At 43.0% G+C, this 18,631-nt stretch overlaps 1 protein-coding gene across 16 annotated transcripts in view; it reads left to right on the forward strand.

Moving 5' to 3' along the window:
* Positions 1-16,012, forward strand: part of DOP1B (DOP1 leucine zipper like protein B) — a 130,378-nt gene extending 114,366 nt beyond the window's left edge. For 4 of the 16 annotated variants that reach the window (XR_011255475.1, XR_011255477.1, XR_011255479.1 and 1 more), the window contains exons 31-37: positions 864-925; positions 1,439-1,567; positions 10,383-10,449; positions 12,209-12,264; positions 12,544-12,705; positions 14,467-14,596; positions 15,452-16,012. Coding sequence is in view for 7 of the 16 variants with exons in the window: in XM_069582234.1 (XP_069438335.1) it covers positions 864-925; positions 1,439-1,567; positions 10,313-10,449; positions 12,209-12,264; positions 12,544-12,705; positions 14,467-14,596; positions 15,452-15,706 (931 nt within the window). In the remaining 9 variants the exon portion in view is untranslated. Of the gene's footprint in view, positions 1-863; positions 926-1,438; positions 1,568-10,257; positions 10,450-12,208; positions 12,265-12,543; positions 12,706-14,466; positions 14,597-15,451 lie in introns of all 16 variants that reach the window. The other 12 variants (XM_069582234.1, XM_069582245.1, XM_069582253.1 and 9 more) reach the window with 5 other exon arrangements.
* Positions 16,013-18,631: the final 2,619 nt, after the last annotated feature.

Consider the following 18,631-nt stretch of genomic DNA (forward strand, 5'->3'; position numbering starts at 1 on the left):
AACAGCAGGGGTCAAGGTAGAGACTGGTCAGCTTCTTTGACCTTGGCTTTCACCCTGGGTCGGTCAGATCCATTGGAGAAGGGACAGGCTACCCACTCCAGTATTCTTGGGCTTCCCTGGTGGCTCAGCTGGTAAAGAATCTGCCTGCAATACCAGAGACCTGGGTTCAATCCCTGGGTTGGGAAGATCCCCTGGAGAAGGAACAGCCACTCACTCCAGTATTCTGGCCTGAAGAATCCTATGGACTGTATAGTCCCTGGGGTCTCGAAGAGCTGGACATGACTGAGCGACTTTCACCCTGTAATCCTGTTGCATTGTGGGAGGCTCTGATGAAAACTAGTGGTATTTGTCTTCGGGACCCCCACTGCTCTTCCTCAATACAAGTGTATGGACTTCATCTGTGCAAATACATTTAAGGGCAAGCCTTGCAAAAGCCTTTTGATTGAGATGGTAGAGGATTCCGCCTGCAGTGAAGGAGACCCGGTTCGATCCCTGGGTTGGAAAGATCCCTTGGAGAAGGGAATGACAACCCGCTCCAGTATTCTTGCCTGGAGAATTCCATGGACAAAGGAGCTCACACAACTGAGCGACTTTCTTTTTTTTGTACAAGCCAAAGGACTTTGACACAAATGCCTTCTTTTATGGTGGTCTGGGAATTATTCATTACTTCGTATGTTATTTACGCCCTATATTACGGTTATAAATGAAGAGCTTCTGCTTAGTTTCTCCTAATTCATCCCTTTCAGTAACTTTTCAGAAAGCAATTTTTAATCTTAAAGGGACATGTTGTTTTTCTTTGATATTTTTGATTGGGCTGTCACCCTTTGCATATTTAACTTTGCTTTTTTTTTTTAAATATCCAGTTGGAAGTCCATTATTGACCATCTTCTGACTCATGAGAAAACAATGTTTAAAGATCTAATGAGTAAGTTTTTCTGTGTTAATGGGCACATAAGTCATACTTTAAAGGACCGATGCCTTTTGGTCATAATGAGCTTTTACCACGTATTTCAGAATGTGACTCAAACATTTTATGGTGCAGTTTCAGCCACAAACTATAATGTGGTGCATAGTATTTGCTGGGACTCCATGAATGAACCTTCCTAGTTCTAGTCAGTTGACAAGAATGCCTCTAACCACCATTTTTGCATTTTTATAGTGGAGAAAATACTTTTGAAAGCAATGATAAGGTGACCATAATTTGTTAGGAGTACTTTCCTATACCGCATATTGTCTTCAAATACCCTATCATTAAGTATCGCTCAAGAAATAAATACTTCTATAAGTTTTAAATATTTGGATAATAGCTACATGCCCTTAATCAAGACCATATTCCACCAGGGAAGATAGGAATGAACACTTGTGTGAACTTCTCATCACTTAACCTCTCATTGTGGGTTCCTCACTAAGTGAAACTTATTTGCTGTATTTATTTCAGACATGCAGAGCAGTTCTTTAAAGCTGTTCTCCAGTTTTGAGCAGAAAGCCATGCTGCTAAAGCGCCAGGCTTTCGCTGTCTTCAGTGGAGAACTTGATCAGTACCACCTTTACCTTCCTCTAATCCAAGGTAAGAAGGCCCGCCCTTCCCCCAAACCCCCTCCCCTCACAGACAGGCCCAGGCTGGAGACCAGAGGGGCCCACAGCATGTGCTGGCAGAATGGGCCAACGTTAGACGAGCGTGCCGCAGGGGCGATCGTAGAAGGACTCTGGCAAATCGGGAACTTTGTCTTAAAAATCAGTTACTATGATGCTGTTCAGAGAAGGCAATGGCACCCCACTCTAGTACTTTTGCCTGGAAAATCCCATGGACGGAGGAGCCTGGTGGGCTGCAGTCCATGGGGTCGCTAGAGTCGGGCAACTTCGCTTTCACTTTTCACTTTCATGCATTGGAGAAGGACATGGCAACCCACTTCAGTGTTCTTGCCTGGAGAATCCCAGGGATGGGAGAGCCTGGTGGGCTGCCGTCTACGGGGTCGCACGGAGTCGGACATGAGTGAAGCGACTTAGCAGCATAATGCTGTTGGTCTTTATTGGGTTATTGTTTAAAATCTGGCCATGCTTCTTCGGCACTGTCCCCTGCTCAATCCCTCGTGCAGTTCAGATACTCAGAGGGTGTAGCCTAATGGAGGCTAGTGAAGGAGCAAGACTGTGGAGGAGTGCCTTTTTTCCTTAGCAGTTTTTTTTCTCTCCTTCACCCTATCAGTATCCTTTATCTGCCTCAAAAATGAATGATTGGGACTTCCCTTGTGGTCCAGTGGTGAAGACTTCACCTTCCAGTGCAGGGGGTAGGGGGTTCAGTCCCTGGTTGGGGAACTAAGATCCCACATCTCTCCAGGCCAAAAAACCAAAACATAAAGCAGAAGCAATACTGGAACAAATTCAACGCTGTGCTGTGCTCAGTTGCTTCAGGCGTGTCCAACTCTCTGCGACCCCATGGACTGCAGCCCAGCAGGCTCCTCTGTCCTCGGGGAGCCTCCAGGCAAGAATACTGGAGTGGGTTGCCATGCCCTCCTCCTGGGGATCTTCCTAACCCAGGAATTAATCCCACATCTCTGGCGTCTCCTGCATTGCAGGCAGGTTCTTTACCTACTGAGCCACCTGGGAAGCCCAAGAGATTCAATAAAGACTTTAAAAACAGTCAACATCAAAAATCCTTTTTTAAAAAATGAATGTGGATATTACACATGACTTTGAAGGGTTTTTTTTTTTCCCCTCCTCATGAAATGTTAAGATGAACATTCTAATTCACCCTCCTCCAAGATATGAAAGAATTCTCAAATAGAAATGTGTTTTTCTTAAGACTTATAGCCTAAACAAGATATAATGAAGCAAAAAAAAAAAATCTTTCAAGATCATGTTAAATATCATGAGTACTAGTGTAAAAACAGTTTTATAAGTACTAAACCTATGATGATGTCAGTCATTTGGGGGCAGGGTCAGGTTTATTAAGGTATAATTTACATACAGTAAAGATGACTTCCCCTAGTGGCTCAGATGGTAAAAATCCACCTGCAGTGCAGGAGGCCCAGGGTCAGTCCCTCAGTCCAGAAGATCCTCCAGAGAATGGAATGGCTACCCACTCCAGTATTCTTTCCTGGAGAATTCCAACGACAGAGGAGCCTGGTGGGCTACAGTCTGTGGGGTCGCTCAGAGTCAGAAAGGCTGAGTGACTGACACCTTACATACAGTAGAAGTCACCCTTCTGGCTGTACAGTTCTGTGAATTTCGATAAACACACAGTCATGTAATCACCACTACAGTCAAAATACAGAACATTTCCATCACCCCTGAAAGTTCGCTCTTGCCGCTCAGAAGTCATCTCCTCCCCTGACCCCATCAACCACTAAATCTGCTTTCTGCTCACATAGTTTCACTTTTCCCAGAATGTCTTATAAATGTGAATGTGATTAGACAGTGTAGAGCCTTTGAGTCTGGCTTCTTTTGTGTTTGAGAGTCATTCATGCTATTGCACTTACCCAGAGTTACTCCTTTTTGTTTGTTTCTCTACAGTGTTCCATTCTGTGAGTTGTTTGCCCGGTCACCAATGGAAGGGTATTCAGGTTGTTCCACGTAGAATTATGCAATAGGTCTCTTAACGCTGCCTTCCTAAAAAAATTTCGTATAAATATCTGTCAGTTCACGAAGTATATGCTTTCCCTAAATATTAGTACTACTAGTTCTCAGCCCACGTCCCTTCTTGATTAACCATTTGAAAGGTCTTAATGATTTTAGACCAAAACATTAACAGCTTTCCCAGGTATTAACTATGATAGTGTTTTACACTGGCAATAATAAAAAATACCATTTTATACTTCAGCTGACATAACATCCGCAATGTCAAGCGCATCATGGAGATGTTCATGCCGTAACATCCTGAATGCCTACGATGTGTGAAAGTGGATATTCAGATAGGACATGTCCTTACTCGAAGTACTAACAGGCTGATGAGATCAGAGGGTGACCAGGAATGCCCATGAAGATGATGGCAGCCCCCCAAAGCCTTCAGCCCCGAACACAGTCAGAGCTGAATTTCGTGGCGTCCTTACAGGATTTGGGAGGGAGGAAGAATGACAGGAACCCCATTTCCTGTGGTTCATGGGCAGCATCTGGGATGGTGCTTTACACACCTGGCCACGGGACGGGGGCCTGAAAGGGCAGCGTCAAGCCCCCTGTCCCGGAAGCAGAGTGCAGGGGCCAGTGCCCTGGGCAGCCCACCTTCTCTCCCATCAGACGCTCTCCTAAACCCTGGGCTGAGCCCCAGAGGGCTGAAGAGACACTGTTCAGTGTGCAGAACAAGAACACAGACAGTGGCCTTCCTTAACCAGCGGCATGGAGGGTCTGACCACGGCAGCATGTAAACATTTCATTTCTGAGGGATCATGAGAGGGGAAGGGAAGTAGGGGCCACAGAGTAGCATATACATTATATATGGTACTTTTATATATGGCGTATATGTATATGGGGCTTCCCTGGTGGCTCAGAGGGTAAAGCGTCTGCCTACGATGCAGGAGACCCGGGTTCGATCCCTGGGTCGGGAAGATTTCCCTGGAGAAGCAAAATGGCAACCTACTCCGGTACTCTTGCCTGGAAAATCCCATGGATGGAGAAGCCTGGTGGGCTACAGTCCATGGGGTCTCAAAGAGTCGGACACGACTGAGCGACTTCACTTTTACTTTCTTATCTGTATATGAAGGTCACCTTCATGCTGACTTTAAGTAGGAAATGGTTTGGGAGCCCTTGGAGAAAGAGTTTCTCCAAATAAATACCCTCCACTTTGGATAATTCAAGGGTGTTTTTTTTTTTTTTTTTAATTAAATACTACCTGTTTGAAAAAATAGAGTGGAACTCTCTGGCGGTGCTGGAGTGGTGGGTTTCAGAGTATTCTCTGACAGTCTTGGGTCACTGAATAGCCTCTGGAGCCCTGAGGTCAAGGGAGTAGACGATCCAGAAGGTTCTAGATAATCGCACACTATGGTGGATAGTCAAGGCCTGATCAGAAGAGGCAGGAATAGGGAAGGCCTGGTGTTTCTCCTCTGGGGTCCCCTCTGGGGTCCTTTCCCCCTGACTGACCACCATCAAGCAGCCCTGGGTGAGGGTGATCGTTGTGCATGGAGTGTGGAGCTAAATAACGCCGTATATCTTGGCTCCTCATGACATAAATTTTACATTGACCTCAGAAGAATCTATAAATGAGCTCAAAGCAATTATTATTTTTAATGGGAAGGATGACCAAATGCTGCTTGTCTAGAATTAAAGGAAGATAGTCATCACCCCCTAGAAAGGCCCCTGACGAAGGGATCAGAAAGACCCCAAGGCAACACTCCGTGCCCTTTAACTGATGAGGGCAGCTCCTTCTAGGTCTCCTGAAGTCCCTCCCATCTTTTAAGTCTCCCTCGTTGTCCCGTGTTAGTTCCATTTTCACATCAGGATACCGATGCTCAGAGGGATCAGCACCTCTGTAAAGTTGTATTGCCACTACCTGGCAAAACCTGGACTGGAGTCTGAGCTCTCTGGCTCCCAACAGTAGGCTGTGGTCTTCAGGCAGCACCCTTTGAGGCAGGTGAGTTTCACAGATAGGAAGTGGGCTCAGCAAGATTACCTGGCCAGCCTAAAACGCGATTCTGCAACCTTGACAGTGGTGCATGGTTCTGGCTCAGGGCTGTCTCCTCTGTCTGCTCACAAGGACTCCTTAAGTCTGTAAGGTTTACCACTCAGCTAAGAAAGGCGTATTAGAGATTCTAAAATAGATCATCTGGACTGAAGAATAATCTCGAGTTTAATTTTGATTTGAAGTATCAATACAAAATATGCCCTATTTGTACAAACCACTTTTTTAAAATCTGTTTTTTCTTTAAATAGATTAAGACTCACAAGAAGTTGCACCAATAGTACCTAGTGTTCCTGGGTACCATTTGTTCAGCTTTCCCCGTGGTAACATCTCACATAAGCATAGTCCCTCATCAAGGCCGAAAATTGACATGGGAATATTACCGCAACTCAACTAGAGACTTGTTCAGATCTCACCAGTTTCTACAATGCATCCTTCTTGTGTATGTTTGTGTGTATGTCCAGTTCTGTGAATGAATCTCCTCTACAAATTCTTGTGGACAGCACCACAGCTAGGACATAGAACTCTTCCCTCACCACTAACCGATGCCCTCAAGCCACTCATTTCAGGTCAGTCGCTCAGTTGTGTCTGACTCACGAACTGCAGCACGCCAGGCCTCCCTGTCCATCACCAACTCCTGGAGTTTACCCAAACTCATGTCCACTGAGTTGGTGACGCCATACAACCATCTCATCCTCTGTGGTCCCTTTCTCCTCCTGCCTTCTATCTTTCCCAGCATCAAGCCACTCACTTCTTTGTAGAGGCACACCCTCTACCCAGCCTTGACCCTTGGAAACTGCTCGCCTGTTCTCCATCACTTTCATTTGTCACTTTGAGAATATTGTATGAATAGAATCGTGCAGCATGTCCCCTTTTGAGAACAGCTTTTTCATTGAGTACGATGCCTCTGAGATCCATCCAGAGGCAAGTAGGTTCATGGGTGTATCAAGGTTTGCTCTTTTTTAATGAGTAATAATACTGCATTTTATGAATGTTTCACAGTTCATTTATCCATGTAACTGGAGGACATTTGTGTTGTTCCAGTTTGGGGTTATTAGAAATAAAGCCTCTATGATAAGCATGCATGTACCATTTTTGTGTGGTTGTAAATTGTCATTTCTCTACACAAGGGTTTGATTACAGGGTCCTGTGGTAAATGTGTGTTTAACTCTCTAGTTCAGTTCAGTCGCTCAGTCGTGTTTGACTCTTTGCAACCCCATGGACTACAGCACACCAGGCCTCCCTGTCCCTCACCAACTCCCGGAGCTTACTCAAACTCATGTCCATCAAGTTGGTGATGCCATCCAGCCATCTCATCCTCTGTCGTCCCCTTCTCCTCCCACCTTCAGTCTTTCCCAGCATCAGGGTCTTTTCAAATGAGTCAGTTCTTTGAATCAGGTAGCCAAAGTATTGGAGTTTCAGCTTCAGCATCAGTCCTTCCAGTGAATATTCAGGACTGGTTTCCTTTAGGATGGACTGGTTGGATCTCCTTGCAGTCCAAGGGACTCTCAAGAGTCTTCTCCAACACCACAGTTCAAAAGCATCGATTCTTCAGCGCTCAGCTTTCTTTATAGTCCAACTCTCACGTCCAAACATGACCACTGGAAAAACCATAGCTTTGACTAGATGGACTTTTGTCATCTAACTCTCTAAGAAACTCTTAAGAAACTCTCTATGAAACTGCCAAACTGTTTTTCAGAGTGGATGTACCATTTTGCATCCTCATTTAAACAGTAATTCAAGTGTCATTATCCTTTTGATGCCTATAGAGATAACCTTTGTTTCATTCCTGACATTGATAATTTACCTTCTCTTTTTTGGGGTTAGTGTTTCTAGAAGTTTATCAGTTTTATTGTTCTTCTCAAATTACCAAACTTTAGTTTGAATTTTTTTGTGTGTATTATTTTTGTTTTGTTTGCAATTTCATTAATGTCTGCTCTTTATCATGCCCTTCTTTGTCCTTGCTTTTAGGTGGTGGTGGTGGTGGTTTAGTCACTAAGTCGTGTCCAACTCTTGCGACCCCATGAACTGTAGCCTGCCAGGCTCCTCTATCCATGGGATTCTCCAGGCAAGAATACTGGAGTAGGTTGCCATTTCCTTCTCCAAGTCTCTTAAGATAGAGGCTTGAATTATAGAATTGAGTGCTTTCTTCTTTTATAATGTAAGCATTTAGTGCTATACATTTCATTCTCATTACTTTAACTGTATCCCACAAAATCTGATAATCTTTTAATTTTCATTCATTGCTTTATATGTTTTATTTGCTTTGATGCCTCCTCTTCAGCCCATATCTTATTTATTAATAGAAGTTTGTTAATTTCCAAATGTTTCCAGTTGTTCTATAATTAATTTCCAGTTTGAGTCCATTATGGTCAGAGTGGGCTTCCCTGATGGCTCAGACGGTAAAGAATCCGCCTGCAATGTGGGAGACCTGGGTTTGATCCCTGGGTTGGGAAGATCCCCTGGAGGAGGGCATGGCAACCCTGGAGAATCTTGCCTGGAGAATCCTCATGGACAGAGGAGTCTGGCAGGCTACAGTCCATGGGGTCACAAAGAGTCAAACACGATTGAGTGACTAAGCACACACACGTGGTCAGAGAACATTCTTTGTAGAATTTAAATTTGTTGAAGTTAGATTTTGTCATGGGTCATTAAGCAGTCTTGGTGAATGTTCCACGAGCAGTTAATGAGATGCATTCTGCTGTGTTGAGTGGAGTGTTCTGCAAGTGTTTTTAGATCCTGCAGGCTGATGGTATTGCTTGGTTCTTCTATATCCTTACTTGACTGTTTTTTTTCCTAAGGCTTCTATCCATCATGGGGTAGGGATCTTGAACCTCAGCTACAGTTGTCAGAAGTTATTTTTCTTTGAGTTCTGGTAGTTCTTTCTTCTTGTAATTTAGACCTCTGTGGTTTGGTACACAGGCATTTAGGAATGTTATATCTTCCTGCTGAACTGACCTTTCACTCTGCAGTGTCCGTCTTTGACCCTGGTGCTTTGCTCTGCTCTGAAGTCCATTCCATATTAATAGTGCCACTCCAGCTTTCTTTAAATGTTTGCCCAGTGTGTCTTTTCCCATCCTTTTATCTTTAATCTACTAATATATTTGAAGTGAGTTTTGTGTAAGATAGCATACAAGTAGGTCATTTCTTTAATCTATTCAACCAATCTCTCTCTTTTAACTAGTGGATTTAGACAGTTTACCTTTAATGTAATTACTGCCATGTCAGGATATATTACAGAGAAGGCAATGGCACCCCACCCCAGTACTCTTGCCTGGAAAACCCTATGGATGGAGGAGCCTGGTAGGCTGCAGTCCATGGGGTCTCTAGGAGTTGGATATGACTGAGCGACTTCACTTTCACTTTTCACTTTCATGGTTTGGAAAAGGAAATGGCAGCCCACTCCAGTGTTCTTGCCTGGAGAATCCCAGGGACAGGGGAGCCTGGTGGGCTGCCATCTATGGGGTCGCACAGAGTCGGACAAGACTGAAGCAACTTAGCAGCAGCAGCAGCAGGGTATATTATGCCTTTTTGTTTATTTTCTGTTTGTTCTTTATTTTTCATTCCTTTGTTTGCCTTTTTCTATTTTCCTGAGGTTACTTGAACATTTTTTCAGCATTCTATTTTGATGTATTTAAAGTGGGTTTGGAGATGTGTCTCTTTTTAAAGTTTTTTGCAGTGGTCACTATAGGGATTGCAGTGAACATAGAATGTATATACTTGTGTCAACATTTTACATCATTGAGGATGCTCTTCTCTCCCATGTGGTATAGTTGTCTGAAATGCTACCTTTTCATACTGGAACCATAAGAGATCAACTTTTTGCTTTCACTGTCTAACATAGCTTAAATACTCAGGAAGAAAGAATATTATATGATTTTAAGAGAAGTTTATTACTAATGTACTCCAGTGAATCTTAACCAGCATGACCATAGTTCAGCTGTTTGCCATGGCAACTTGTCATATTCCTCAGAAACCTTAAATTATGAGAAGAATCATATTCTATAAGCAATTATTTCAGTGGAGGAATGGGGAAGACTTAGGGACTAGAGAGTTTCACTCAACTTTTTTCCTGCAGGAATTGAAGTTTTTGTCATAGTCATCAAATCTAACCTTAACTGTATAATTCTTTTATTTACTCACTTCACTTGTCACTCCTCACCCCCAAAATACAGTGTCATCTGCCAACCAACCTATGTGATCTTACAGTTTGTACATATGGTACTTCGTATGCTTAGAAGAACATTTACAGGACTTCCCTGGAGGTCCAGCAGTTAGGACTCCATGCTTCTACTGCAGGGGGCACAGGTCTGACCCCGGGTCAGGGAACTAAGATCCCGCAAGCTAGACAGCATGACCAAAAATTAAGAATTAGAAAAAACCACCAACATCATTTACACGCTCATTGATGATGGAGTGGATTTCTGGCTTGAGCCAGAAGTTGATGCCCTCCTTCCTACTCAGCTGTAGCAGGGGAATAAGAGACCCTCGGTTTACTTCTTTAGCAAAGGCCATGAACTGCTATGCCTCACAAAGAAGAGGGCTATGGGCAAATATGGAGAGCAATACCATTCTCCCAACACCCAGCTCACCTACAGTTGTTGTCAAATGTCAGAGCAATTGCAGTTGTGTTTTTCCTCTTTGTCTAGTGAGAAGCTCCAAACTCCTCATTTGTGTGACATCTCGAAAATCTTCTCTCCTTAGAACGCCTGACAGACAATCTCAGAGTGGGACAGACATCCTCAGTTGCTGCTCAGATGTTTCTTTTTTTCAGAGTTTTGCTGCTAAGAATATCTCCCCAACATTTGACTTCACTGTGGCCAATAATGGTCTCTGAATTGGTAAGTGCAAGTACTTTATTTTTGAGGTAAAATTGGAGCTTTTTAAAATGCATTTTCAGGAATAATGTATCCTTTCGTGTATATCTAATTTGATCTGTAAAACTTAAAATTTTCAATCATGTTGGTAGTGCATGGTCAGCTCTTGGTTAAGTAGAGATATTTTATCCTCTAATCATAGTTGACCTGTCAACTGTAGTTATTTAAATTAATTTGATATTATTTGCTTTTTTTTTTTTTTGGCCATCCCACGTGACTTTTGGGATCTGACTTCCCCAGCCAAAGGTTGAACCCAGCAGTGAAAGCATTGACGTCTTAACCACTGGACCGCCATAGAACTCACTATTTGCTATTTTTTAAACTGAGCTTTTCCCACTTTTAATGAGATATAAGTGTCATGCAGCAGCATATAAGTTTAAAGTGTAACACATAATGATTTGACTGAAGTATATCATGAGACCCTTATCACGTTCAGTTAGCATCCATCATCTCATACGGATCCAAAAGAAAAGAATTTTTTCCTTGTGATGACAACCCAGGATTTACTTTCTTTACGTTCACCTGTGACTTAGAGCAGCTTTGACTACAGTTGTCACATCCAGCATTATCCCTAGTAATAACATGTCTTATAAATCGACGTTCGTACCTTTTGCCCACCTTCATTCAATTTTCCCTCCTCCCACCCCCTTCCTCCGATCTCTTCTGTGAGTTTGGTTTGGTTTTGCTTTGGTGTGTTTCTTAGTTTCCCCTTATAAGTGAGATCATACAGTATTTGTCTTCCTCTTCTGCCTTATTTTACATAATGTTATGCCCTCAGCGTCCTTCCAAATTACTGCAGATGTGCCAATGGCAAGATTCCTCCTTTTCATACTGAATAATTCTACTGTGTGTGTGTGTTCTCATACATATATACATATGCATGTATGTGTGTATGTATACACACGTGTGTGTATATATACATATATGTGTGTATATTCATATATATATATGAGACAGTTTCTTAATCCATTTATTTGTTGATAGACACTCAGGATGTTTCCATGTCTTGGCTACTGTATCGAGTTGACCAAAAAGTTCATTCAGTTTCTTCCAACGTCACAGAAAAAGCTGAACGAACTTTTTGGCCAGCCTGGTAAATAATGCTGCCTTGAATATGGGGGTGCACATATCTCTTTGAGAATATTTTCATTTCTTGGAGCATAGTCCCAGAAGTGGGTTTCGTGGCGCATACGGCAGTTCTATTTTTAATGTTTTGAGGAGCCGTCCTGCTGTTTTCCTCAGTGACTACCAGTTTATAATCCCACCAGCAGTGCACAAAGGGTTCCCTTTTCTCCACATCCTCACCAACATTTGTAATCTCGCCCGTTGGATGACAGCAGTTCTAACGGGTGTGAGGTGATGTCTCATCGTGGTTTCGATTTGCGTTTCCTTGATGATTAGTGATGTTGAGCATCTTTTCATGTGCCTGTTGGCCATTCCTATATCTTCTTTGGAAAAATGTCAATTCAAGTCCTCTGCCCATTTTTTATTTGATTCTTTGCTTTTTCATTATTGAGTTGTATGAGTTCTTTAAGTATTTTGGATGTTATCCCTTACTGTATTTGGTTTGCAAATATTTTTTTCCCATTTTGTAGGTTTTCTTTTCATATTTTTGATTCCTTTTGTTTTATTTGCTGTTTTTTATGGACATATAAATTGTAAACATTAAGCTAGATTTAACCTCTCTCAAATAGGAACTTGAATTCACTCTTTTTTTTTTAAGATTCAGGCATTCATACAGCTTGAAGAAGAGCTGCAAAAGGACAATGAATCATTGAGGTAAGTAGTGTATGAGTCTGTGCATATATGTGAAGGTTAATGGACATCACTGTATTTTTTTTGGTTTGATTTTTTTTTTTAAGATCCAGACTGTGGACATCAATTTATGATGTAGGGTTAGCTCATCCTAAACACCATTTTCTTGAAGTAGTTGTGAAGGGACCAGCTATTCTGACCATTTTTCAAAAGGAAAAAACCTTCTTATGGACCTTTCATAGGCAAAAGGACTACAGTGGATGTGAATGAATTTCTAACAAGAGTTTCTTTGTTAATTTATAGAAACAGCAACAAAATCAACAGAACTAAAGTTGCAGCCTCTGATGGAAACGGACAGTCGGTGGGGGAGATACCCCAGAGCGAGCTGGTCCTCTATTTATCAGCTTGCAAATTCCTAGACACAGCACTTTCTTTTCCACCTGACAAGATGCCGTTATTTCAAATGTAAGTCATAGGAGACCACATGTCCTCTTTGAAGGGGGTGACTTTTCTTTCCTCGTCAACACTTTCACTTGTTCTTTCCTGTACACCATGTGGGTTACCAGTGGCTGAGGAGCCTGCTCAGAATACTCAGTTTCAGATTACTCGCAACATCTGTGGTTTGGTGAATTTGGCTCACAGTGGTGTTTACGGATGGGTTTCTGTTCGTGTGTGTTTCAGCGGGTTCTGCTATTGGGTGCTTATAAAACAGAGTCTTGCACTGGTGATCCTCACTGCATTTGTGTATTTTCTTTCTTTTTTCTTTTTTTTTTTTTTTTGGTCTCTTTGTTTTTAATTAACTAAATGGAACACGCTCTCTCCAGTTCACTCTGCCCCTGTTGGCTCACATTTCCTGTGGGCTTAACACGGCCGCTTGTATGTTTCATTTCATGCCTGGCCCCAGATGCCACTTCTCTCTGTCCTGTCGCCCTAAAGAGAGGAATTGTGTAGAAATGTTTATGGTTAGAAACACAGAATGAAAGAAGCCAGTCTGAAACGGCTACGTACCATATGTTTTCAACTACATGATGATCTAAAGGACAAAATTGTAAAGACAGTAAACAGATGAGTGTGTCCCAGGAGTGGAGAGGGAGGCAGGGCACAGGATTTTCAGGTCAGTGAGATAACTATGTGTGATTGTGTGTCCACCATACTGTGGACACGTGTCATTACACACTTGTCCAAGCCAATGGAAGATGCAGCTCCAAGAGTGAACCCTAAGCTTAACTCTGGACTTGGGGTGATGATGGGGAGTCAATGTCAGTTCATCGATTGTAACAGATGTACGTTTCCAGTGGCAGTGTTGACAGGGGGGCTCAGCCTAGCAGAGAGCGGGCAGGGGGCAGATGGGAAACCTCCATACTTGCTGCTCAATTTTGGATGAACCTAAAACTGCTCTAAAAAAGAAAGTTGTTTTTTTTTTCTTTAAGTGAGTTCCAGTGTACGTGAATATGCATAGCAGCACTAATCATAATAGGCAAAAAGTAGAGAAAACCTAAATGTCCATCAATTGACAAGCAGATAAATAACATATGGTGTGTCCAGACAGTGCTGCAGTCTACAACACAGAGAGATGGAAGTGTCGGCACGTGGTACAGCGTGGGCGCGCCTTGACGATAGTAGGTTAAGTGAGAGAAGCCAGGTACAAACAGCCATGTAGTACATTGGTTGGAATGTAATCATGTACAACCATGATTTTGATTTATATGAAATGTCCAGAATAAAAAAGACCTGTACAGACAGAAAGTGGTTTAGTGGTGGCCTCGATTGAGGAGTGGATTGAGGGATGAGATTGAGGGAGAATTGGAGTGGATTGAGGGGTGAGCACTAAAGGGAGCAGCGATGCTATTTGGGGTTTTCAAATATCCTAAAATTGATCACGATGGATGGTGATGGAGGTACAATTCTGTGAATATACCAAAAGCTGTGGAATGGTGCGATCTGCTTTTTATTTATTTGTATTTTGGGCCGTCCTGGGTCTTAGTTGCAGCGTGTGAACTCTTAAGTTGCGGCATGTGGAATCTAGTTCCCCTACCGGGGATTGAACCCACATTCCCGACACTGGGAGCGTGGAGTCTTAGCCACTGAACCACTAGGGAAGTCCTGAATAGTACACTTTAAATGAGTGAACTGTGTGGTACGTGAATTACATCTCAGAGAAGCTATTTGAAACCCTTTGGGTGGGCTCTGAGCCCACGTGCCTGACCTTGGATTCTCTTCCTCCAGTTACAGGTGGGCATTTGTTCCCGAAGTGGACACAGAAAGCCCTGCCTTCTCCTCAGATTTAGAGGAGGATCACCAAGCATGCAAGCCCCACACTGTTAGGATTCTTGAACTTCTAAAATTAAAATATGGGGTAATTGTTTTCCTTTTTACAAAATTTGTATTTGTGGTGGAGGGGGACGGGCTCGGGGTGAGTGAAGTACTTCATATGCCATTTGATTTCAATGACTTTGAACAGTGTTCAAAATGCCTCTTAAGTGTTCAGACTTGGAGAGGGTTGTACATTTCATCTTTGTCTTAGCATTTGTATGTCACTTTCTCATCCCGGATGCTAAGAGGCAAAGCCTCCTGGGTGGACACAGTCCTACAGAACAGTGGTCCACAACTTCTTCAGCATCAGGAGGTGGTTTTGTGGGAGGCACTCTTTCCACGGGCCAGGGAGCTGGGATGGGTTGGGGGTGTGGTTTCAGGGTAGTTTCATTACCTTTATTGTGCACTTTATTTCTTTTATCGTTACATTGTGATAATGAAATAATGATCCAGCTCACCATAATGCAGCATCACTGGGAGCCCTGAGCTTGTTTTCCTGCAACCTGATGTCCCAGCTGGGAGTCATGGGAGACAGGGACACCCGGAGTGTGTTGCTAATGTCCAGTCTACTCTGTAATCTCATCTTGTTCCACCGCGCACCTCCTGCTTTGCAGCCCTGTTCCTGAATAGACCACAGGTTGGGGACCCCTGCTGTAGAAGGAGACGTGCCCGCAGAGTCCCTCCGTGACTCAGAGGAAGGGCCTACAGGAGGGGTGGCAGGGGCCCCAGCAGGATGGCTCACAGCGATATCGGGTGGAAGACTGCAGTGGGGACATGGGATTCGAGTTGACGCTGCTGTCTTCAGAGCAGACAGGGAGTTTTCCTAGAGGACTCGTGTCTTAGCTTTCACCGCCTGCATGGGCCTCTCTAACCGTTAGCGTGTCTTCGTTTTCTGCAGGAAATCAGCAGCTCAGATGAGATCGGCATGAAGAGCGAGTTCCCTCTGCTGCGCCAGCATTCTCTTTCCAGCATTAGGCAACTGATTCCCTTCTTTGGGACTCTAAACTGTGCTTTTAAAACCCAGAGTCGACTGCCCGCCGACACCCAAGGCCCTCCTCCACTCATGGAGTTTCCTGTCGCAGATAACCCAAGGGTCTTGAAACAACTGGAAGAATGTGTTGAACATGACTTTTTGGAACATCTGGAATGTTAACCTTGGACCAGAGAATTTGTGTAAGCCATTTACTGAGACCTTGAGAAAAGCCAGGATATACTGAAAATGGAAAAGGAGCCAGGATAGTGGTTCTAAACAAGTCTATCTCAATTTCGAAAGTAAATTTCAGATCTTTTTTTTTTTTTTTCGGTGGCCAACAAAAAACACCTCCCTGAAATGCCTTGTAATATATTTAGGTCTGATTTTATGTTTCTTCCTCAATGTATGTAAAGAAGTGAAATTAATATATCATCTAACGGTGGCACAAAATTTGTAATATAAAGTAAACCATGAAGAGATTGCAAAGTTGGGTTTTTTTGTTGCAGATGTGTCAGTACATTTCTCTAAACATTCTTAACTTGTTGAATATTATTTTTAACCTTTCATACATGTGTCCCTTTAAGTGTTTCTTTTGGTACCACATTTTAAAATGAAAATACATTATTTTCTGAAAATACTAATAGCCCCGTTACCTTTGACTATTCAGCAGAGGTGTGAGCGTGAAGACAATCTCAGTGTATTTAACTCTTGCCGCATTAAAATCACGTGTTTGCACCTTCTGCTGCGTAAAAAATACACCGTTTTCAACCCTCCGACAGCTGTCACCTCAGTTGTAGACTGCAGTGTGCCTGACCAGCACTTTCCACTTGACATAAATCAATCATCGTGGTCACAGAGGCTTTAATGCCTCAAACTACTGTCGGGGAAATTCACTCTGGACTCTTCCTTATTCCTCTGTCCTCTCTGGGAACTCTATACCTCTGCAGACGTCTCTGTTCGTGAAAATAATTCCTAGGTTCCTCGGCACAGACTCCTGGGGGATGGCAACGTGCCGTCTCACTCTTTTCAAGCCTCTTTGTCTTACACCAGCTTCCCTATTTAGAGTCCACTTGGCACCCGTCTTGCATGCTCTCTGCCTGTGCTCCGGGCTTGCCTCCCAGACCTGCCTGTCTCATGTTCCCTTTTCAGCCACCAGGGCATTCCATGACATCACTTTCCAGGTCAGACGATGCTGACTGCTCCGATGTGGGCTCTCAGATACATCCTTTCTCCAGACAGAGGTGTTTGGGGACTTGACAAACATTATTGGTTTCGTTTCTTGTAACATCCTAACCATGTATGAGTTTGTGAGCAGGACAGAAGCAATTTGTGTCACTGGTCCCAAGAGAGGATGTGGGGAACACAGAACCACTTGGTTCCCTCCATAATAGCTAAGAGTCAAAAAGCACCATCACGTATGGGTAATCATACAAATATGTGTTAAAAATTACATTCAGGGACTTCCCTGTTGGTCTAGCAGCAGAGACTCAGTGTTCCCAATGCAAGAGTCCCAGTTTGGATTCCTGGTGGAGGAACTAAGATCTCACACGCCGCATGGTATGGCACCCCCCAAAATTGACAACAAATCTAATAGCTTATTTATATCATCAGTAGCTATTATGCTATGAAAGATAGTTCTTGTATCTGTACTTAGATTTTCCTTTTTTTCTCTCTCCAGTGTCTAAAACAACTCAATACCGTATGTAATTTAATCCTTTTTTATCAAGTAGAAATCTTAAAGGGATTTAATAATACATCTCTGTTTAGCATAAAACAGTAAAAAAGAAGTCTTGTAAATGTGATGCTGAAGCTCCAATACTTTGGCCACCTGATGTGAAGAGCAACTCACTGGAAAAGACCCTGATGTTGGGAAAGATTGAAGGCAGAAGGAGAAGGGGACAACAGAGGGTGAGATGGTTGGGTGGCATCACTGACTCGAAGGATATGAGTTTGAGGACTCAGTTTTACCCTCATGCTAGACTGGGCATACTTTGTGCCTCAGTTTTCTCAACTACGAAGTGGAATTATCAATGGTAATTACCCCTCAGAGTTGTAGGAACTAATCCTCTCTGTGTTCCCTTGGTGATCTATATTTTTTTTCCACTTTTTTTGGATCTTTTGTGTCTTATTTTTTTGACTTTTTATTTTATATTGGAGCATACTATTAACAATGTTGTGTTAATTTCAGGTGTACAGCAAAGTGATTCAGTTATACATGAATCTATTCTTTTTCCAATTCTTTTCCCATTTAGGTTGTTACATAATATTGAGCAGAGTTCCACATGCTACACAGTAGATCCTTGTTGATAATCCATTTTAAATATACCAGGGTATACATGTCAACCCCTAACTGTACCTCCCCCCAACCCCCACCCTTGCCCCTACCTGTAACCATAAGTTTGTTCTCTAAGTCTATGAGTCTGTTTCTGCTTTATAAGTTCCTTTGTATCTTTTTTTTTAATACCACATATAAGCAATATCATATGATGTCTTTATCTGACTTCACTAAGTATGACAATCTCTGGACTCACCCGTGTTGCTTCAGTGGTCTGTATAGTTTTAATCATGTGTGTGTGTGTGTTCAGTCATATCTGACTCTGCAGCTCCATGGACTGCAGCCCTCCAGGCTCCTCTGTTCATGGAATTCTCCAGGCAAGAATACTGGAGTGGGTTGCCATTTCCTACTCCAGGGATCTTCCTGTCCCAGGGATCGAACCCACATCTCTTGGATCTCCTGCACCGGCAAGTGGATTCTTTACCACTGTGCCACCTGGGAAGCCCCCACCAGCGAAAGCGAAGCTTGTGCTCACTCTCAGAATCTACAAGCCTGTGTGTTGCATTAATTGACCTGAGTATCCACATAGATTGTGTATTTTATAAAAGAGAAGATAGAGTTTTTTTTTGTTTTTTTTTTTGGCCACATCACACGATACGTAGGATCTTAGCTCCCCGACCAAGGATCAAACCTGGGCCCCTGCAGTGGAAGAATAGGACCTTAATCCCTGGGCAGCCAGGGAAGTCCCCGCATTTGTTGTTTTTGTTTAAGTATGAGGAAAAACGACATTACCAGTTTTTTTTTCTTCCTTCCTCATGGAGCCTCTTCTC

Source organism: Ovis canadensis, chromosome 1 (assembly GCF_042477335.2).
Source record: "Ovis canadensis isolate MfBH-ARS-UI-01 breed Bighorn chromosome 1, ARS-UI_OviCan_v2, whole genome shotgun sequence".
Lineage (NCBI taxonomy): Eukaryota > Metazoa > Chordata > Mammalia > Artiodactyla > Bovidae > Ovis > Ovis canadensis.